This window comes from Anolis carolinensis, chromosome 1 (genome assembly GCF_035594765.1).
Source record: "Anolis carolinensis isolate JA03-04 chromosome 1, rAnoCar3.1.pri, whole genome shotgun sequence".
NCBI classification, from domain to species: domain Eukaryota; kingdom Metazoa; phylum Chordata; class Lepidosauria; order Squamata; family Dactyloidae; genus Anolis; species Anolis carolinensis.
In genome coordinates this window covers 106,441,776-106,465,337 of record NC_085841.1, presented here as the reverse complement: position 1 = coordinate 106,465,337, position 23,562 = coordinate 106,441,776, and the positions used below count along the sequence as shown (strand labels likewise).

General features: G+C 39.7%; 1 protein-coding gene across 1 annotated transcript; it reads right to left on the bottom strand.

Annotated features, from left to right (window-relative positions):
• Positions 1–4,730: 4,730 nt before the first annotated feature.
• On the bottom strand, positions 4,731–6,487 carry LOC103279367 (uncharacterized). Its single transcript, XM_008114086.3, has 3 exons — positions 5,702–6,487; positions 5,486–5,590; positions 4,731–5,387 (listed from the first exon to the last, which is right to left on the bottom strand). Exons 1-3 carry the CDS (start codon positions 5,927–5,929, stop codon positions 4,842–4,844), a joined length of 879 nt encoding a protein of 292 aa, XP_008112293.2. The 5' UTR covers positions 5,930–6,487; the 3' UTR covers positions 4,731–4,841.
• Positions 6,488–23,562: the final 17,075 nt, after the last annotated feature.

Genomic DNA, 23,562 nt, shown 5'->3' with positions numbered 1-23,562 from the left:
TTTCGTAACCCTGAGGCTTCTAATCTCACCTGAACAAAATCTTCGGGATCAATTCTCTGGTTCAGATTGTCTAAGATGCCCTGGATCGCTGTGTATAATGCATTTATAACCTGTGCATATGACCTCACGGTTTCTAAATTTCTGAAACGGTATACCTCCCCGATCCGCAATGTGTTATAACTAGGAAAGGTAAATTGCCACCTGTGCACGCATTCTGCAAACACAGGGGATGACCCATCATCCTCCTCACCAGAGGTGTCTTCCTGTTGAGGTCGGTACTCAACCTCGTTAGATGGGGATTCTACCTGTTGAGGTTCAGGAGAATGTCCATCCCTCTGGGTGTCTGTAGTGGAAGAAGAAGCCGGGTCTGACCTCATTGAGTCTCTATTGCTTTTATGTTTTTGTTTACTTCTGGACCTGGCAAGAGTTTTTCTCGCCTTTGTTATCAATCTACGTCTCCTTTTCCAGTACAGTTCTCTAGGTGTGAGCTTCTTTTGCTTTCTTCTACCCCGCTTGTGCAACCCTCTACCTATCTGATAGTGAGTTGAGTTTGTAAGAGGGTTATAATTTTTACATGCTTTAATTGCTTTGAGAAGTTTTGGAATTTCATGACCGACGATTTGATCCAATCTCATTTTTAAAGCAATAGACTGTTTATAATTGTCGTCCGCTTCATCGTTCAATCTACGAATTTCAGCAAAGCATTCCCCCGCAGTGCTCATAATTTCACAGTCATGATCATCTTCCGAATTCAGCACAATGTCATTGTTGCCTTTCTTCTTCTTTTGAGGTCTAGCTGATTCCTGAGTTTCTGGCCTGGCTCGCTTCAAGCGGGTTCCTAAAAGATATAATAAATATAATAAAATACCTAAACACAATCACGTGTGGCTATTTCTCATATTTACAGAGAGATGTTCTGTGGGGCATACAATTACCTCGAGTTTTTGAAGTTGATAGATTGGTAGTCTTTGGAGTGGGCATGTTGGTCTCCTTATCTGGAAATGCAAATACATACACCTGAGTAGCTGTTTCTCATATTTACAGAGTGATGTTCTGTTGATTTCTGTAAGTTTGTTATTTTGTGTGATTGCGACTTTGTTAATTTTTGTTGTAGTATTTATGTTCTGTGTTTTACTACCATTCATCATTACCTGCATGCTTGGAAGTTGGTGGAATAGCCTTTGGTTTCTCCACAGTCTTGAAATCAGCATCCTCATGACGAAGTGCTTGTTCTGTGGAAAACAGACAATCATTTCAGAAAAGACACACACACACTGGGTGGGCGTTCATTTTATTATTAAATAACCTTTGGAGTATAAGGACAAACCCATCATTTGAGCATCATCCACTTCCAGCTGAGAAATTTGCACATCCTCATAAGTAATTTCATCTGGTAACGGCATATTTTCTATGATGGCTGGGTACTGGATATGAACGTTAGGATAGAAATGTTGGTTGATGTTGCTCATTTCTGATGGTTTGAGTTGTTGAATCTAAGAAGGTGGAGAGGGTTAAGAGGCAAGCATTAAACAGGTTGTGCAATCATTGCTGAGACACATTTCCATACATGGATTGGACCCACCCTGACAGATTACCAGAAATTGAAAAACAAACGTTCAGGATTATTCAATCTTACCTGAATTTGGCAGCTGGAAAAGCCCCCAAAACATCATTAGATACTGAGATATGTATCTCTTTACAAAAAATGAATGAGTTGGATGCCAGGATCTTTCCTATAATATCACCTCTGCAATTGGACACCCCCACACAGAGCTGTGAAATCCTTCAACATGTGATGCAGCAAACATTTTCCGATGGCAAGATTAACTGGGGCAGAATTTTTTCTATAATATTATTTGGATGCATTTTAGTCAGAAAAATGCCCTACACAGAAGTTCATGTCGATAATGTAGCTGAATGCATCGCAGCATTCTTGCTAGATCATGAATCTAAATGGCTTTGCCGTCATGGAGGCTTGGTAAGTAAAATAAACTCTTAAAACTTTATAATATTCAATTTAATATACATTATTGTGTATACATATAATATTGATAATAATATTATATATAATATACAGTATTGTATGTACATATAATTTATTGTATGTACATATAATATTGGTAATAATATTATGATGTGGTACAATATAATACTAATATTAATATTACAATATAATACCGGTAATATTATACACATACACACACACACACATATATAAATAATATTACCGTATAGTGTCATAGTACAATATGGTAATATATGATGTTAATATTGTACTATGGTAATAATATAATATATTGTATGTACGTATAATTTGTGAGCCAAATTGCCCCCCCCCCCCACTTTTCTGGTAAGAAGGCCAATATATAAATATAGTAATTAGATTAATTAATTAAAACTAGCATAACAGAATCTTATTTCTCATTTTTTCTAGGAACATGGGGTGAAATACATGAATGCTCTAATGGATGGTAAAACAAAATTGTCGATTGTTGAATTTATGTTATATGTTTATAATCTAAAGTGGTTGATATTCCCTGTATAAATAAATAAAATAAAAATCTACATCCTTTTTGTTATTATTTATATAAAGCAAACAAACAAAATAATGTACCCTATTTTCTGTTGTAAAAATAAGCCGTAGCTTCCAATGAAACAGATTAAATTATAGGGTTGTTGTATGTCTTTCGGGCTGAATGGCCATGTTCCAAAAGTATTCTCTCCTGACGTTTCGCCCACATAATAATAATAATAATAATAATAATAATAATAATACTTTATTTATACCCCGCCACCATCTCCCCAATGGGGACATCTATGGCAGGCATCCTCAGAGGTTAAATTATATATAAAAATCTATTAAATGACAATTGGGTGTCTGACCTCAAATGAAGCCAGCCTAGAGGTATAGGATTGTGTATTAGGTTAGAGTACCAGGCACAAGTAATTCATTAGCCCTGATTTTCATAAGTACCCATTTGCCTAGGATGGTTTGAATGTGTATTACCTATTTCCAGAGGAGCATTCTTTTGTTACAGTAATTAGGTCAATACAGTAGATAAGCATATACAGATAATCTGCAGGGGCCTTTCATGTTCCTTGACTTTTTTTGAATGGGCCTTTCTCCCACCTAACCAAACAAGACACGGCTATGGAAATATATATAGCTATGGAAATTAGCTATATATATTTTATATGTAAAATATATAAAACTCTATTAATAACAATTTAATAATAACAATTTAATAACAAATAAATAACATTTTAATTTAATGTTAAGTGAAATAGGTACAGTTTTACCACCAAGGGTCACCCATCATAGCCTTTTAAAGGACAGGATTCAGCCATAGAGACTTTTTAAAAAAAACATCCCATAAGAGGTTGACCCACATGTTAAATTATTTTAAAATCTTAAACTATATATATATATATATATATATATATATATATATATAGAGAGAGAGAGAGAGAGAGAGAGAGAGAGAGAGGAGGTTGGGAGAAAGGTTTGGACTTACCAATTCAGCCAGAAATGTTGCATGGGCCAGAGGATTGAACCCAGGATGTCCCAGGGTTTTTAAAGCGTAAGGGGGTCCTCTTTTCTGGTTGGGGCCGCCTTTCCATCCGCTTTTAAACTGAGAATTCCCATTGGCTGATGAGACAAACACCCTCCTTTTGAGGTGTGGTCATATTTGCAGTTAGGCATACATGTTGTACAGAAACATTTATATAAATCTCTATTAAATAAATGGGTATCATACTTTTTTTTATTTTGAGGGAAGGGGTTGGGGAAAGGTATATTGAAGAAAATTAGCAATATACGCCTTAAAGAGTAGTTGAAATGTATTTCCAAAAGGGAAACCCTCAAATAAAAGCACATTGTGCATTATGTTTTTTTTAAAATCCATTTTTATTTTACCCCATTTTAAAATAATCTGCTAAATGGGGCATGATGGGCTATAAGGACTTGTATTTTCTAAAGGACTGTAACACTCTCCCTTCCCTATAGACATTGGGTTGTTCTGTTGGACCCTTATTTTATTATTTATTTTATTTTTGGTTGTAAAAATAAACCATGTTTCCAATGATGCATTTTAATATATATATATTAATACATGGTTAAAGAAAGGGGCCCACACTTCGCCTTGTGTATTCAGTTAAAGATCCAGGCACAGAGATGCTTATTATCTCTGTTTTTCAGAAGTCTTAAGCATCCGGCCCCACGCCACTGAAAATATGCATATCCTGATTGTCAGAAGGATCAATAAACAGGCACATATTTTCACTTTTCTATTTAGTTAGATATATATATATCATTAGAAATCTTATGAGTGTTCATTAAATGTACTTCTAAAGGTAAGCCCCTCAAATAAAAAACACAATGAGCATTATGTTGTTTTTAAATCCATTTTATTTTACCCATTTTAAAATAATCTTCTGGTAAATGGGGCATGTTGGGTTAATAAGGTCGTATTTCTAAAGGAATGTAACACTTAAAGATCCAGGCACAGAGATGGTTATTATCTCTGTTTTTCAGAAGTCATCAGCATCTGTCCATGGCATGACCACTGAAATATGCATTTCCTGTTTTGTCAGAAGGATCAATAAACAGGCACGCATTTTCACTTTTCTATTTAGTTAGATATATATATATACATTAGAAAACTTATGAGTGTTCATTAAATGTACTTCTAAAGGGAAGCCCTCAAATAAAAAACACATTGAGCATTATGTTGTTTTTAAATCCATTTTATTTTATCCCATTATTGAAAGTACCATATATTTTATTTCAATGTAACACACTTTTTTGAATTTTTAAAAACAGTCATCAATAGCTGCAAGTTTTACTCTTTCTTAAAATTAGTTATAATAGGCCAAAATTTGACATAATGTTTGTATGGACGGTTTTTTAGCATAGTTTTGACTTGCTGCAGAATCTCCTGGTTGCAACTCTTCAATCCAGCATTTAGAACTTTAATAGCCTTATCAGTTTGGCCAATATATGTTACCAAATTCATAATGTAGTCCAATATTTCAGAGGTCATATACAGAGAGTTTTGACAGTAACCTATCAAAAGTAAAATATGAAGGGTATTTATGAAGCATAAATTTCCACAAATATCCTTCAATTTTTTGCTTAGGAATTTGTTGTTCCATAACACACATTCATGACTCATCTGATTCCCTGCAAAAATCTGACAACCCGGACACGCCTCAAATAATATTTCGTTTAAACAGTGATCTAATATCCCGTAAACGGTTGCTTTGGCGGTCTCCAACATGACCGTCTTCTGCTCTACATTCCCTGTTTCAGTCTTGACATCCAATCCAAGAATGCTTGACATAATCACATGGCCTGGGCGTTGAATAGCACTCATTTCAGGGGTCTCCTATAAATAATAAAATTAATCAGATTTTAAAACACGCACATTCAGTGACTACCACCCCACCCATACATAAAACACATCTCTTCAAAACTCATACTTACTTGTAGCTGGCTTGATGCTACGCAGCATAGCTTCCAAATAGCAGCGATAGATGGTGACTTCACTTCTTCTTCTTTAGCTGCCCCTGATGAATTTTCTGTAACCCCCTAAAATGATTTAAAAGATAAGTGTAAGTGCTTTCAGTTCACAATTTTGCTCCTTGAAATAGACCCTTTCAACCCTAAGAGGGATCAGAATAATAGTTTTATGTTTTTTACCTGCTCAGAGGATGGTATTGCTGGTTCTGATGAAAGTGTTTCCAAAAGCCTGTTAGCTGATTCGGAAACCACCCGGTCTTCCTCACATTTTCTTTTAGCTAAATCACAGTCATCATCCTCATCAGAACTTGAACTTATGAAGCGTTTCCTGCTTTGGGATTCATCAACTGTTGAATCAGGTAGCTCTGAGGAAGAAACACTGGCATCTGATAATTCCATATTTTCCATTCCTCTGAAAGCAGTCAAGGGATGCACTAAAACTCACATGGAGTATTTATTCCTAAAAGCTCCGCCCTAATGGGCCCTCCCAGTATCACATGATGACCTTATGGGCCTAAATCCATTGGCTGTTGGACACAGAGCACAGAGCTCACCACTAAGACCTAGCACACGGTCCTGGCTGCCCCATTTCCTCAAGCAGAGGGGTCAGTCTAGGCAAGGGGCCTTTCAGCCCATACGCATCACCATGAATGCCTCATTGAAACATGTCTGTGCTTGCCCCACCACGTGGTAAGCTCCTGCAGTAGGAGTAGGGAACATGCACCATAGACATACCCATCACATGGGCGGCTTATGGTAGGGGTGGGGGGGGGGGTGGGCTGTGGGCTGTGGGAGGGCTTCACCTCAGGGGGAAGGGTCTCCCGGGATTGCATTTCCTGTTTTTAGGAGGAGGGAGTTCCTCTTTTAGGAGGTGGCACTTCCTGCTTCAAGGGGCAGGACTTCCTGCTTCAAGGGGGCGTGGCACCTGTCAAAAATGAGTTTGACGAGAGGTGGCCCCTATTACTACTAGGGTCTAATTTGAACTGATCTGCTATCTATATGGGACATTGCCACCATCTCCTTTTCCCTTCATTCATCTGCTGATGTAAGCATGGGTCATCTATGATTGTTGTTATTATTATTATTATTATTATTATTATTATTATTATTATTATTATTTCTTCATACAGATAACAAAACAATACACTGCAAACCTTTGCCATCTAAATGATAACACAAAAACTAATTACAAACTTTATGGCTGGGATGCAGCTTCCAATTGTGATTCCCTTTACCATATATCGTAATTAATTACCCCTTTAAACCCCTCATCCCACCCACTCTTACCACCCTCTTCCAACCCCCCTCCCACCCCCATCTGGGTTGCTTGAATCAATATATTGATTTAATTGTCTGGAAGGCAATTAAAAAAAATCTATGATTGTTATGAGCTCACATAGAGCTATATGCCTGGTTGGGACCACCAATGGCAAAACAGATGGTGAAGGGGCTGACACGGGGCTGGCAGAGTCTTGCCCCAACTGGAACTTTCCAACCTGCCACCACAGTGGGGGCCAGATGATATTAATAACTTTTTAATAACTTTAAAGCACAGGTGATTTTTATTGCGATTCTCCAGTAAGAGAAAGGATATCAGAACTTTTACTCTTTTACACAAAGAATGCCATTGGCCATACAGACATACAAATTCTATGTAACTACATGGAATCCACAAACAACCTACAGTTGGCTAACAAACAAAGGGCAATTCCATTTTTACTCAGAATTCACATTATACATATATATTCATTCATCCTCATGCATACATCACCATTTCTCACACTGTCTCCTGTGCCAAAACACATCTTCTTTCTCTAAGAACAATGCCAATGATCAGATCTGTGTTTTCCCTACAGTAGAAACTGACTCTAAAATTGCACTCCTTTCTCTTCCCTTGAGAAAAGGAGACAAGTGTCCAGAATCCTGCTTTCCCATAGCAGATCTGACACTCCAAAGGTACACCATCTGCTGTGATTCCTGCTTCTTGGCAGGGGGTTGGACTAGATGGCCCATGAGGTCTCTTCTAATTCTATGATTTTGTCTCTTTCAATAGAGCATGGTTGGGTGAACAGCACAGCTGTCTGTCACACTTGAGAATATTAGATTGAGTCTTTTATAGGAATATTCTGATGATGTTGTTCCAAAGTTGCAAATGAATGATAGATGTTTTTCCAGCCTGAAACATCCTGGCTTCATCTAAGTTCCTGGCAGATGCTGACTCTTCTTAATTGGTGTTGGTAAACGTAAGGAGCCTTGTGTTGACTTCCTTCTTAACAGATATTGGTTTCTGGTTAGTAAATGTTGATAGATGTAAACTGATGTAAACATTTCTCTTATCACTGTCACAGTTTTTATCACAGTTTACTAGGGCAGATCAACCATTTCAGTTCTCATTAGCAAGTTTTAATTACAATTCATGAATTCTTCACCTCCTTCTTGTAGTTTTCCAGTTCTGATTCCTTAGGATGGCATCTCTAGACTATATAGACCCAACTATAAATCTTTCATACAATTCCATTCAAACCATACATCATATATTTTATGCATCACACAGAGGATGCATGTGGCCACTTTGAAAACAGTTTTTGCTTGTATTTATTTTTCATCTTAGCATGGGGAAAGGGGTTACTGGCTGTTGTTTCGGTCAATTCTATTTTAAAAGAAAAATGCTTTGTAAATCTGCTGCCACCATCAACTTTGTAAGACTTAATAGATGCATTCTTTTCTTTCTGTGTCTGGGCAAGATTTTGAGTGATCTTGAGAAATAGTTGGTCAGTAAGTGTGCATGCCATCTGCGAGTGCATGTCCAAGAATACTTCTTTTGATGTTGAGCTTCTAAACATGAGAGTATGCTTTTAAAGGACAGGATAATAAACCAGGAAGAATGATCTCCAGATTCCTACCTTTGCTCTCTACTGCCTCTCCAGCTCTTTCTTGCAAAGGCTTCATCAATGTAGGAGAGTGTACATCTCTCTCTCTCTCTCTCTCTCTCTCTCTCTCTCTCTCTCTGTATATATATAGGTATATATATATAGTTTGCATCCTACTTTTATAATAATAGAAACAAAGGTACCTTACAGCATATTTAAAAACAATACAGATTAAACCTTTACAAAACTCTCAATAAAGATATAAATATTCATGTTATTTAAAAATAATTAAACAATGTATAACATTTAAAACATTAAACACTGAATTTTTAAAATATTATTAAAAGTCTGCATGCAAATCTTAAAAACAGCACCACACAGCATTAAAAGCTGTTTCTGTTTCTAAAAACCTGATAGCACAAAAATGTTTTAATTTGCAGGTGAAAGAAGAGCCAGAATAGGGCCCTCCTGGCCTTCCTAAGGGTACAATTCAAAAATCTGAAAATCACCTCCCTTGTTACCAGCAAGGTCTTGGGACATAGAGAAAGGACTCTTCAGAAGATCTTAGAGCTCTACCAAAAATGTCCCAGATGTTTCAAATCAATGTTGGGGATGGTAAAATGAGAAGGAACTCTTTTTTATGTGATATACTTATAAGAAGGTTACTGGTGTAGGATTAATATGTTAATCCAAAAAAAGAAGAAAAGAGAAATAGATTTTGTCATATTACCAGAAATGTGTGTGTGTGTGTGTGTGTGTGTGTTTGGTGGGCCTATTATAAAGAATTGGATGTTAACATATCAAATTCTTTATCTATAATCCAAAATGTATTCTTTGTCCCATATCAACAGTGGCAAAAAGGATTGGCATATCAATGATGGAAGAATGAATTGTTCAGGTTGCTGAGTTGTCCCAAATGCCAACTTAATAGGGATATGTAGAATTTCATTTGGTGATTCAAGATTCAGGAAAATTGGCGATCTGGTAAACAGATTGCTGAAAATAGAAAATAGAAAAACTTTATCATTGTACACTGTACAACAAAATTAAATGCTTTCCCCAGCACACATCACAAACAACACACCCATCCCTCCGCACTCCCACCCTACCTCACACCCCCCAATGCCACATCAATGCGAAATCATGAAGTTCAATATATTTACAACTCTAGGATAAAAGCTGTCTCTCAATTTGTTTGTCATTGCATTTGTCACCCTGTACTATCTGCCAGATGGTAATAGTTCAAAAAAAGAATATGCTGAGTGAGATAGATCCTCAAGAATGTTCTGAGAAAGAAAGAGGGAAGAGGGCTACCAATATTCTCTGTACAGAAGTGGTGACCGTTTGGAGTGCCTTTTTATCTGTCACTGTTCAGCTATCAAACCATGCACAGATGCAGTAGGTTTTTTTTTCGTGTCAGGAGACACCTGAGTTGCTTCTGGAGTGAGAGAATTGGCCGTCTGCAAGGATGTTACCCAGGGGATGCCCGGATGTTTTTTCATGTTTTACCATCCTTGTGGGAAGCTTCTCTCATGTCCCCGCATGGAGCTGGAACTGATAGAGGAAGCTCATCCGCGCTCTCCCCGGGTGGGATTAGAACCTGGCAGCCTTCAGGTCAGCAACCCAACCTTCAAGTCACAAGGCTTTTATCCCCTAGGCCACTGGAGGCAGTAGGTTAGGACACTCTCTATAGCACAGCATAGAAAGTCACCAGCAGTTTTTCATTCAGTTGTTGGTTCCTTAGAAGTCTCAGGTAGTACAGTGTCTGCTGGGTCCTCTTCACCAATGCTGCCATATGAGTGCCCCAGGCAGGGCCGGCCCAAGGTAATTTTCAAGTGTAAGCAAACAGAATTTTGACGCCCCCCCCTAAATCAATCACTGAAAAATAAAAGCGTTGGATAAGCAAAAATGTTGGATAATAAGGAGGGATTAAGGAAAAGTCTATTAAACATTAAATTACATTATGATTTTACAAATTAAGCACCAAAACATCATGTTTTACAACGAATCGACAGAAAACACAGTTCAATACATGGTTATGTTATGTAGGAATTACTATATTTGCGAATTTAGCACCAAACATTGAACTGGGATATAGGAAGCGTGGACTCAGATAACCCAGTTCAAAGCAGATATTGTGGGTGGCCCTCCTCCTCCTCCTCCGCCTTTGGGGAAAAGGGAAAGGAGGGGGACACTTTCTGAGCAGTTTTCCTCGGGACTCCTCTGCCATGGGAGACCCCTTCTTCTGTTGCTGTTGCTGCTACAATGGTGCCGAGATTGAGGAGGGGGAGGCTGGAGAATGTAGGGACCCCCACCCCATCCCATATACATACACATATACACACACATATAGATATATACCCACACACATATATACACAAACACATATACGCACATATATACATGCACATATACATACACATATACACACACATATATACATATATACACACACATATACACATACACATATATATGCAGACATATATATATATATATACACATATATACATGCATATATACACATAAACATATATATGCAGACATATATATTCATATACATATATACATGTACATATATATATATACACATATACCTATACACACACATATACATATATACATACACACACATATATACGCACACACACACACACATATATACAGATATATATATATATATATACACACACACACACACACAGCACACAGGGCTGGAGTTTCGCTTGTAAAAGTCCTTGTCCCGATTGCATGCCAGTCCAGCTTGAGAACCAGCCTACCGAACAGCTCTCTGGCTGTTCCCTCAAGGTCTGCCTGTGAATGTATTAAGGAGTAAACATCTTCCTAGGGAGAATAGCCTGGTTTTGAACCTGCTTGGGCAGTGGGCCTGTCCCGTTGGCAGGTCTGGCGTGGCTTGGGGGTGGGGTGCAAAGAGTAGCAGAGCGGGCTTTGCCGGCGTCAGCAACAAAAAAGCAACATGGGCGTGTATGCATGTGGGCGTGCGTGCGGGCGTGTGGGCAGGCGCCGCTTCTCCTTCTCACCGTCCTTGCTCTTTCCTGGGTGCAATGTTGTCGGGTGAGGGCTCGGCATCCTCAGTGGATGCCTACTTCGCATGCAAGCAGGTGGTGCTTCTGGGCGGGGCCTCGGAGTGGCTCTCCTCACCCGAGGGAGACTGGCAGCGCCTCCTCTACAGCCAGCTCTGCTGCGTTGGTACATTTGCTGTCGATCTCCATCCTCCGACTGACGGCTTTTGCTTCTCCCGCCGCCTCCAGGGGCGCCCCAGGCACGCGGCTCCTGCTGATTCTTCCCCTTTCGTGCCTCTGGCCGGCCTCTGAGGCCTCCATGGCCTGACACCGGCCTCCACGGCCTGATGCCGGCCTCCGAGGCCTCTGGCTGGCCTCTGAGGCCTGGCGCCAGCCTCTGAGGCCTCTGCCGCTCCCCTCCCCCCAGAGTATGGCGCCTTCCGCAACTGCGTAGTTCGCCTAACGAGCGAACCGTGACACTCAGGAACTTAAAACTAGCCACCCACTCCATTTGGTCCCCATTTATGACCAAGAGCTGGATTTCTGGCCTGTTCTTTCTGTAGTCCACGATGAACTCCTTGGTCTTATTAATGTTAAGAACCAGATTATTGTCTCTGCACCATGAGAGCAGCCAATCCACCTCTTCCCGATAGGCCGAGCAGAATCCAGCCAAAGTCTTAACCGGAATAGAGCATGAGCAGCCAGAACTTTAGGCTAATGGCGGCGATGGAGCTGAGCGGCATGCTATCAGAGGTGGAGGCTGTGGCATGAGGGCAGCCTCTGAAATCACACAAGAGTTGGTGCCTGGTGGCATTGACCCCTCCTCTTCTTTTTTCCCCAGCAGCCTCCTCCATCCATATCTGAAGCCCCCTCCCCTGCAGAGTGCCCACTTGAGGCAAATAAAGTTGGAAAGAGTGAGAGAGAAATAGAGAAAAGGGTGGGAAAGGCTTCCGTAGGCCTCTCCTCCAGAGAGTGGATTGGTGTAACATTCTGAAACTTAGTAGGGCTGCAGTCATAAATGTGGCCTACAAGTTAGACAAGTTTCATCCTGATAGGCCTTAAAATGATAGAGAAACAAGCCTCCAAAGTTTCTCAATTGGCACCAATGAACCAAATCTTTCCAGAACAAAAATGACACCCCCTCCTGATTTCAGGAATTTCCAGGAAAATGGAAAGGGGGAGGAGGCAGCCAGAAATTGTACTTTTTTTGGGCATTGCACACTCCTACAACTTAACATGGGTTCTAAAGAATAAACCAGTTGAAGGTGTTTTGTGAAAGACTGGAAACTGTTACAAATTTCCTTTTTTAACAATATGAAATCTAATTATGAAACAATCTGTGGTTTTGACTACTCATAATTTCAGTTGGATTATTTACCTGAATTTGTTATGGTAGAATATATTTTTTCCTTCTGATTTCAGCAACAATTAGTTGTTCAGAGCCCTACTGTGTTTTAATTATCTTTCTTTTTCTTTCCCCCTTTCTCTCTTTTTTCTTTTCCCCATTTTAATACATATATTATTCTGATTGTATATTAGATGGTTAGTGTTAAAAAATTAACTAACCACCCATCCAGTCAATGAAAATAAGATCTCGAAACTCTGATTGGCTTGTGGAGGGAAATATGATCCTTTAAATAGCCTTAACCCAAGCTCTATAAATTATCAAAATCTGAAAGAATTATGTAGATGAATAGGTGATTTCATAGAAATGTGCAAAATATATGAAAGAATCCTATTGACTGTGCAAAATATAGAAAATAATGCTATTACAATAAAGATACCCTTTACTGTTAGAATGTGCTTTCCTTGAACAGCTATTGTGTGAATATAAGCAAATACATCTGCATCTTCATAGAAGGCAGAGTATGTTTACAAGCATTTCATTGCCACACAACACTGTGATTGCATTTATAAAAGGACTGAGCAAATTCAGGGTCATTCCAAGTTATCTTACTGCCTGAGGTGGAATGGCAAATGATGCCTCTTCCTCTTGTCAAGTTGTATAGCAACCAAGGCTGTCCAACTTTCTTTGGCAGGAAAATCCAACAGTTGCCTCTCCCTGGGAGGAAATCCCTCTGCCATCATTATATGTTAAACAACTAACAATTTGCTGTCCTTTCATGACACCCCAAATCAGCTGCCTCAGGAGGCTATCTCACTCTGTCTAATTCATGGATGACAGACCCATCTATAATAATAAGGATAGCTCTTTAAAACAAAAGAAGTTGAACTTCCCTGCAACAGGGCCAGTATGTCTCCAATAATTCAATATTAAGATAAACAAATTGTATCTGTCTTCTCATGTTCTGCTTGTGAACTTTCTAGGTCTAATGCTCAGCCATTGCTAGAGGTTTCGCTGACTAAGGTGGGTTCCCTCACTGAGCATGCAAATTCCTACATTTTATAGGCATCAAAATTAGCTTTACAAATGCAGAAGCATTAGACAGCATCAATGCATAAGTTGCAAAGAAAGTAATTATGATTTTTTTAAAAATCTTTTCTTATGAGAACATGATAAGCTTTCACAAAATCTACTTTTGTTGGTCTATTCAGTCCAATATTGTCTATTCTGACTGAATCACATGTCCCATCTGCACTGACCATTTAATGTAGCTTCAAACCGGTTTTTAATAAAGTAGTTTTGTTGTGCAGATGATTACATAAGAAATCCTGAATTCAGTTTGAGGGCCAGATGATTATTACACAAATGACAAAGCATTGAGATGTATTAAGGGCTTTCATTTTTGCACTTTTGCAGGAGTTTGTTGCCTGCCAATTTGAAGCTAGCTTTGAACTGCATTAAATTGTTAGTGTCAAAGGGGCCACAGAATCATTGAGTGGGAAGGGATCCCAAAGGCCATTGTATCCAATCCCCTGCTAGTTTTAGAGCAATTACAACCTTCCGAGGCATAGCCAATAACCTCCGAGGTTCTACTATTAGGATGTTCTTCATCAAATTTCAGTAAAAGTTTCCTTTATTCTTATTTTAACCACTTGTCTTGGTTTTAGCCTCATTAGTCAAAGACAAATAACCTTGTTTCATCTTTCACATGGAAATCATCCAAATATTTAAGGATAGCCATTATATTTTCTTTCAACCTTTTCTTCTTCTGGCAATGGCTTTCCAGGATTTTAATATAAAGAGAGATATACCAAGAACTGAACCTGGATCTTTTGCATGTGACTATGGCATGTCCATGGCCCCATCTACATTGCCATATAATCTAGTTCAATGCAGTTCAATTTGCATTACGTATATGAGGTTACACTGACCATTATAAAGCAGTTCAAACTGGATTATATGGCAATGTAGATGGGATCTACATGAGCCAATTAAAACTAATTCACCGTGAACCAGCTGTGAGCAGTCCACTCAAACTATAATTGGTTTTGCAGAATAGGGCTTCTTCCATATGTTAATCCAGCACAAGAAGAACTGCAAGTTACTCCAAAGCTTCTAGGAAACTCTAAAGTGACCTTGGTGTTTTTGACAAATGGACAGCTGGATTGGGCTGGATCTAAGATGATCCAGTGTCCACATGTCAAAATACCTACTAGGCATGTGCGATTCATGAAAGAAATGGTTCAATACTCGCTCCAAAAGTAGGGGGTGCTGGCACTTTGTTTCTAAAATCATTTCCGATTTTTGAACCCAAAAATTTGAAACTTTACGAAAATTTGGAATATTCGCAATTAATTCATTAATGGTGGATGCGCATGCGCAATGGCAAAAAACAGCGCTGGGGGAAATTTAGAGGACTCTCCCACCCTCATTTTTTGACCTATCCTGATCAAATTTGTTACAGTAGTAAAACACATTTAACACTGATAGCTCATCAAATTTCAGAACGTTTCCCTTATCCTCTGATTTTTGGCGAATTTTCATAGCTTATATAAGAAACCATTTTTAGTAATTACAGAAATCTGTTCCTGCTTTGAAAGTCTTATTTCCTGTTTCATTGAGTTGTATTTACTTTGAAAGTCCTTGTTCTACTTCAGAAACTTTGTTTTTGTGGCTGAAACTCTGTGAAATTGGTGGACAGTGGACACCCAGCAAACCATAATGTGCTATCTTAGCACCATGTCCCTTGAGCAAAGACAACGCTCTTGGCAGTGTCATACATGTTTTGTAAAAGAACGAATCAGGAAGTGACAATTATAATCTAGGAACAGAATCATAGCAAACCATCAAATCACTCCCGACAGATGGCCATCAGCCTCTGAAAAAGGAAATCTGTTCCTGGTTTGAAAGTGTTATTTTCCATTTCATTGGGTTTTCTGGGGCATTAGAGTTTCCTGACATTAGAGTGGGCCACTGATTACTGGGATTCTGGAGTGATGATGGGTCTTGTAGGACTACACACTCCACGCAAGCAAACACCCAGGCAGAGAATGTAACTTGGCAGACTCTTTGCTTTACCCAGACCCACCCAAACACATGCAAAATGAGGAGGGCAGCTTGGCGTTTGAGTGCCCCGGCCCCCGCCTATGGCTATAGCCTATGCTATTGAATTAAACAAAATGTGTCACACTCTTCTCCCTCCTGGTCCTAACTTACACCTTTCTTATCAAAAATAAAACTTTTCTTTAGTTAACTTCTCCTAATTATTTATTTTTAATACTTAAAAAGAAAGAAAAAGGATCCCTTCGCCCTTTCCCATTCCAACACCCCCTTTTCTTCAATGGCTGCCCAGACCCCAAGGCCAGGCAGGTACTCAGGCAGCAATGGCACCGCACTGCAAGGCTCTGCAAGGCTGTGTTGCGGCAGAAATAGCTACCCACTGCACCTACAAAGCACAGCCAGCCCCAACCTCCCTCTCCGACGCCCTGATGCGAATGCAGGCTCGTGGTGCTCCACAGGCATTTTTCAAGGAGGCACGTAGGGAGGGATGTGGAGGACGTGCAAACCCCTCCCCTTACATGAATGTGCACTGAGATTGGTCAGGGAGGCAAACCCAAGCTAGGCTGCGCTTCCCTCCAAGAAAAGTTTGGTTGCATTAAAAAATGGCTTTATTTATTACCGATAAAGTTATGAAAAAATTACAAACATATAATGGTCTATAATGGTTCAAAATTGTGGGTTAGATCCGCTGTGATAACCCTCGTCAGAACCATGTTCGCAAGTAGGAATAAATACAATTTTATAATGATTACCGAGATTTACGGTATTTTCACCCATGCCTAAAACCTACTATAGTGTCACCAGAAGCTTCCTGCTAGAGCCTTACTGACAATGTTGCTTCTCTTGGCCATCTAGCTGGACATGGGATTGAATTGAAACCTGTAGCCAAAACACATTTCCTATACTTGACATTTTCCTTGTAATGCTCAGTTCAGCTTTTAATATGCATGGATATTTTGCAATTTGAAATAGGGAGCACACAATTCCCTTCTTGCAAGAATGCCACTAATGTTGACTACTTTCCCCAATACAATTAAAAGTATTGGTCTATAAAGCCACATACAAGACCATGTTCTCACATAGAAGCCTACCTACAGGTTCTTCCACACAGTCATACAACCCAAGGCAGATATCCCACAATATCTGCTTTGAACTGGTTGAGTCCATACTGCCATATATTCCTGCTTAAAGCAGATAATGTAGGGTTTTATTCAGCTGTGTGAAAGGGGGCAATTAAAATTGTGTTGGTTTTAACTTTTGTAACCTACCTTGGATCCTATACTGTGAAATAAAAATGAAAAATATTACAGTGAGGAGGTTGATGATGATTATGATGATAAAAATGAAAATATTTGCCTGTGATTACTGCTTACTATGTTATTGTCATTTTAATGGTAGTAATTTTGATATAAAAGGAATAAAAAGGGGAAAGTACCATACTGTATATGCTGAGTCTTTTTTAAGTCTAGCTAAATAGTCATAAAAAGCAACAAGCTTAGGATTCCTCAGAATTCAAGAAGGAACTTTTCTCTAAAACTGGAGGGTTGGTAAAAAAAAATTCCATACTTTCTTTGGTGCTTAAGAGTTCAGGAGGATGAAAAAGCCTGCACATTGTTTTTTTTATAATGATCTTTATTGAGTATTTCAAAAGGTATACATAAATAATAGGCTTGCTCAAAAAATTCGATTTCCCCGTTTATCATTAGTAATTCGTTTGTTTTGTCGCTTTTGAAGCGATATTTGAATCGCATTATCCCGTCGTGTGGATCCCGCGGTTTTGAACCGCGATAGGCAATTTTTCTGATGTCATCGGGTTTTTTTGGTTAGGTAAGCAAGCATTTGCAAATCACCCAAACTTGTTTCAGTGCACTGGGGCAACCTAGCATGTTGTTTCCACCTTGTGGCCAATCGGAGAGCACGTTTAACTCAGGGGAGGGGCTTGTACGTCCTGAATGAAAACTGCAGGGAGCCTCGTGGCTCATTCGGCCTGGGGATCTGGAGAGAGAGGGTTTCTTTCTCACTAGCTCATCCCTCAGTACCAGCAGAACTACTTGTAATGAGTACAGAGCAAGTAACATGAATACAACACTGGAGATAATTTCAAGAGCCACCGGTAAAAAATCACTTCTGTAGCCCTTTTATTTTCTTGCACTGCACAAATGGCTGGCTCTCTTAAGCTTATCAACGTTTGCAAAGTCTGGCTGGGTATCTTACTCCTATCAATGCTTGCAAAGTCTGGGAAACGGTGCAATTCCCATAATGCACACAAATAGAACTTGGGCAAAAGGGAGGCTGTATTTTTCCCTTTTATTCTCTTGCACATTAGTGCAGTAAGTGTACATTGGCTGGGTATCTTACTCCTATCAATGCTTGCAAAGTCTGGGAAACGGTGCAATTCCCATAATCCACACAAATAGAACTTGGGCAAAAGGGAAGCTGTATTTTTCCCTTTTATTTTCTTGCACATTAGTGCAGTAAGTGCACATTGGCTGGGTATCTTACTCCTATCAATGCTTGCAAAGTCTGGCAAACGGTGCAATTCCCATAATCCACACAAATAGAACTTGGGCAAAAGGGAGGCTGTATTTTTCCCTGTTATTTTCTTGCACATTAGTGCAGTAAGTGCACATTGGCTGGGTATCTTACTCCTATCAATGCTTGCAAAGTCTGGCAAACGGTGCAATTCCCATAATGCACACAAATAGAACTTGGGCAAAAGGGAGGCTGTATTTTTCCCTTTTATTCTCTTGCACATTAGTGCAGTAAGTGTACATTGGCTGGGTATCTTACTCCTATCAATGCTTGCAAAGTCTGGGAAATGGTGCAATTCCCATAATCCACACAAATAGAACTTGGGCAAAAGGGAGGCTGTATTTTTCCCTTTTATTTTCTTGCACATTAGTGCAGTAAGTGCACATTGGCTGGGTATCTTACTCCTATCAATGCTTGCAAAGTGTGGCAAACGGTGCAATTCCCATAATGCACACAAATAGAACTTGGGCAAAAGGGAGGCTGTATTTTTCCCTTTTATTCTCTTGCACATTAGTGCAGTAAGTGTACATTGGCTGGGTATCTTACTCCTATCAATGCTTGCAAAGTCTGGGAAATGGTGCAATTCCCATAATCCACACAAATAGAACTTGGGCAAAAGGGAGGCTGTATTTTTCCCTTTTATTTTCTTGCACATTAGTGCAGTAAGTGCACATTGGCTGGGTATCTTACTCCTATCAATGCTTGCAAAGTGTGGCAAACGGTGCAATTCCCATAATCCACACAAATAGAACTTGGGCAAAAGGGAGGCTGTATTTTTCCCTTTTATTTTCTTGCACATTAGTGCAGTAAGTGCACATTGGCTGGGTATCTTACTCCTATCAATGCTTGCAAAGTCTGGCAAACGGTGCAATTCCAATAATCCACACAAATAGAACTTGGGCAAAAGGGAGGCTGTATTTTTTCCCTTTTATTCTCTTGCACATTAGTGCAGTAAGTGCACATTGGCTGGGTATCTTACTCCTATCAATGCTTGCAAAGTCTGGCAAACGGTGCAATTCCCATAATCCACACAAATAGAACTTGGGCAAAAGGGAGGCTGTATTTTTCCCTTTTATTTTCTTGCACATTAATGCAGTAAGTGCACATTGGATGGGTATCTTACTCCCCCCCACCCGGGCTGTTTTGGGCCACAGCGCATGCGCGTCCGCCATTAATGAATTACTTTTGAAACTAACGAATTTTCGTTAAATTTCGAAAAATTTTGAGGGCAAAATTCGGAAATAACATCAGAAACGAAACGCTAGCGCCCCCTACTTTTGAAGCGAGTTTAGAATCAATTTTTACGTGGATCGCTCAAGCCTAATAAATAAACAACAATGGAAAAGAGAGAGAGAGAGAGAGAGAGAGAGAGAGAGAGAGAGAAACAACAACTCTGGGGGATCTCCCTCTTCTACCCCAGATTTCCTACTAATTCTTCCCCTTACTTCTGTAGTTCTATGCATACGAGTACCTTTTATGTAGTAGTATCATACACTGAGACTCAGAAATTGTGTAATATATCGATAGAGGGGGCGGGGAGAGAGGGAAAAAAAGTCTGCATATTGTTGAGGCATTCTGGAGTTGCACAGTTCAGAATTAAAAGCATCCACATTGGTTTGTTCTGCTTGTTTGGGTTCTGTTTGGATGATGTACTTGGATCTGTTCACATTATGCAATTTTGGCACTATTGTTTCACTTAGGCCCCATCTACATTCCATATCATGCAGTTTAAAATTGTATTATACTAGCTGTGCCCGGCCACGCGTTGCTGTGGCGTTGTCTGGTGGTGTTGGTGAGAAATTGTTGAGGTAGTGGTGGTATTGAATGTGTGTTGTATGGTTGTTTTTATGTTTAGTATGCATTTGGTTGTTTGTGTAATGTGAAAGTGGTGAGGGTAGAGGGGGTCTATGTGTGGAGCTTAACCCTCTAACTCAGGGGTCCCCAAACTAAGGCCAGGGGGCCGGATGCGGCCCTCCAAGGTCATTTACCTGCCCCCCGCCCTCAGTTTTATAATATATTTTTATATCACTTTTAATAATATATTGTATATACATATACTATTGATAATAATATTATGTTATACAATATAATACTAATAATAATACCATATAATAAAATTAATTATTTAATTAATATTATATAATACTATAGTGGTATAGTTCAATATAGTAATATATAGTGCTAATATTGTGCTATGCTAATATAATATATTGTATGTACATACAGCTGCTCTGAGTCCCCTTCAGGGTGAGAAGGGTGGGATATAAATGTAGCAAATAAATGCAGTAAATAAATAATTTTAGACTTAGGCTCACCTAAAGTCTAAAATGACTTGAAGGCACACAACAACAACAACAACAATCCTAATTAACTTGACTATCTCATTCGCCAGGAGCAGGCCCACACTTTCCATTGAAATCCTTATAGGTTTATGTTGGTTAAAATTGTTTTCATTTTTAAATATTGTATTGTTCTTTTGTTGTTGTTGTTGTTGTTACATTACAAATAAGACATGTGCAGTATGCATAGGAATTTGTATTTTTTTTTCAAATGATAATTCGGCCCCTCAACAGTCTGAAGGATTGTGGAACGGCCCTCTGCATAAAAAGTTTGAGGACCCCTGCTCTAACTGGCAGCAATTGGATAAAAACAATTATTGCTCTCCCTCTAATTAGGACTTTATTTTTCTTTTCTTTTTGTTGTATCAACCTAGAAGCATGGATGATGGGTTGTGTTGTCAAATTTCGAGGTTGGGGGGCCTGTAGTTTTGTTGTTTTGTGGGTCGCCGTGATGCCATCACTCATTTATATATATAGATGGTCAGTGTAGAATCATATAATGCAGTTTAACTGCATTAAATGAGTTGACACTGACCATACAATGCAGTTTGAAACTGCATTATATGGCAGTATAGATGGGGTCTTAGTCTGCCTTAGTTCCATCTAAATAATCTTGGGAATTTCGGTTTAGCAAGAAGGATTTGAAATTCTCAACCAGAGAGCTTCACTACAACAGAACACCAACCTCATGATTCCATAGCAAATTGCCATGGCAATTAAAGTGGGATGGTAGGGTTATATTTGTGCAGTTTTAATGAGATCCCAGTCTTTCCTTTCTGGATATGTTTTATAAGATTAGTTTAACAGAAGGATGAGCAAAAAACTTCTCCCATGACATCTTGCACTGTTTTAGAAATGTTTCAAAACAGTGTCATAACTCTTTCCAGAAGAGTTGTAGTAGGGGGCAGAAATCATTTTAAGTCAAGGCAAAGGAGGCGGTGTGAAAATGCTGCCATTTCAGATGGATGACCAGTGATTATCTCTGTTATGTAAATAGCAATTCTTCCAACAAAACATTTATAAAGTCCTCTTTCTGTAAACTCAGTTCACAAATGAAGGACCAAGAAGGCAAATGAGAGGACAAGAGAAAACTGGGAAACTGTAAAAGCAGCTGAAAAGTGGGACAACAGAAGATTAATTAGAATTTCCCCCCACCTAATTGGGACAACCCCATGCAAAGGATTGTTACCTTGATGTGGTGCTGGGACTTGTGCGCCTCAATGATGCCATGAGCTAAACTGTGCAGGACCACCTAAGACGGGAAGATCATGGCAGAGAGATCAGACTAAATACGATCCCTGGAGAAGGTAACGGCAGCCCACCCCAGCATTCTTGCCATGAAAACTAAATGGACCAGTACAACCAGAGAAATGTCGGTATGCCATCAGAAGGTGGGACTCCCAGGTCGGAGGATGGTCAAAATGCTACTGGGGAGGAACAGAGGACATGCTCAACTAGCCCTAGATGTGATGACGCAGTTAGCTCAAAGCTGGAAGGAAGGCTAACGGCCGACAGTGCTGGAGGCAAACGACAAATCTGATGTTCTAAAGATCAACACACTATAGGAACCTGGAATGTAAGATCTATAAGCCAGGGCAAACTGGACGTGGTTATTGGTGAGATGTCAAGATTAAAGATAGACATTCTGGGAGTCAGTGAACTGAAATGGACTGGAATGGGCCACTTCACAACAGATGACCACCAGATCTACTACTGTGGACAAGAGGAACACCAAAGAAATGGAGTAGCCTTCATAATTAATAATAAAGTTGCTAAACAGTGCTTGGATAGAACCCAAAAATGATAGAATGATCTCAATTCGAGTTCAAGGCAAGCTGTTTAACATCACAGTAATTCAAATATACGCCCCAACCACAGCTGCGGAAGAAGCAGAATTAGATCAGTTCTATGAGGATCTGCAGCACCTACTGGATAATTGTCGTGATGCAGATTCCTCTTAAAGAGCCACACACAATTAGTAAAGTTAACAAATGTTTATTAAATGATATTTTGAACTCAGAAACAATTAACTTAAGTGTTTCAATCAAAAGTCAATGTCTTTGCTTCAAGAAAAGGCACTAAACAGGAACAGAAAAATAACCCGGATTATCTATGCGACCAAAACTGGAACAAGCGCCACGCTATGCTGTGGCACAGAGAGTTAAGGAAGAGCCAAATGCTCTCAAATAATGAGTGCAAACGATACCGCTGTCAAAAGCCAAGCCTAGTTTCAAAGCCAAAAGGGGAGCCAGCGAACACCAAGCCAGGAGCAAACGTTGCTGTCATCAGGAACTAAACCGGATTCAGAAGCCAAAGAGGAGCCAGAAACGCCAAGCCAGGAGCAAACACTGTCATTGTCAGAAAGCAGACCAGATTCAGGAGCCAGATGAAGCCAGAAATGCCAAACCAGAAACGCCAAATCGGAATCGCCAAGCCAGGAGCAAAACGCTGTGATAGTTAGGAGCCAGACCAGATTCAGGAGCCAGAGGAAGCCAGAAACGCCAAGTCAGGAACAAACGCTGCCGTCAGGAGCCAAACTGGATTCAAAAGCCAGAAGAAGCCAGGAACGTTAAGCCAGAAATGAACGTTGTCGTCAAGAAGCCAAACTGGATTCAGGAGCCAAAGGAAGTCAGGAACGCCAAGCCAGAAATGAACGCCGTTGTCGTCAGGAGTCAGTCCGGATTCAGGAACACGAAGCTGTACAGCCAGGACCCAAGGAGAACAGGCAGCGACAAAGCAATGTCCCCCAAAAGACACCTTGCCTTCTGCAAGGACCCTTCACTTTCAATTCCACTTTTAACTTACACCTCGGAGTCCGATGATGATGAGGCCTCCGCCCTGTCATCATTATCCACAGCTGATCTTGATCTCA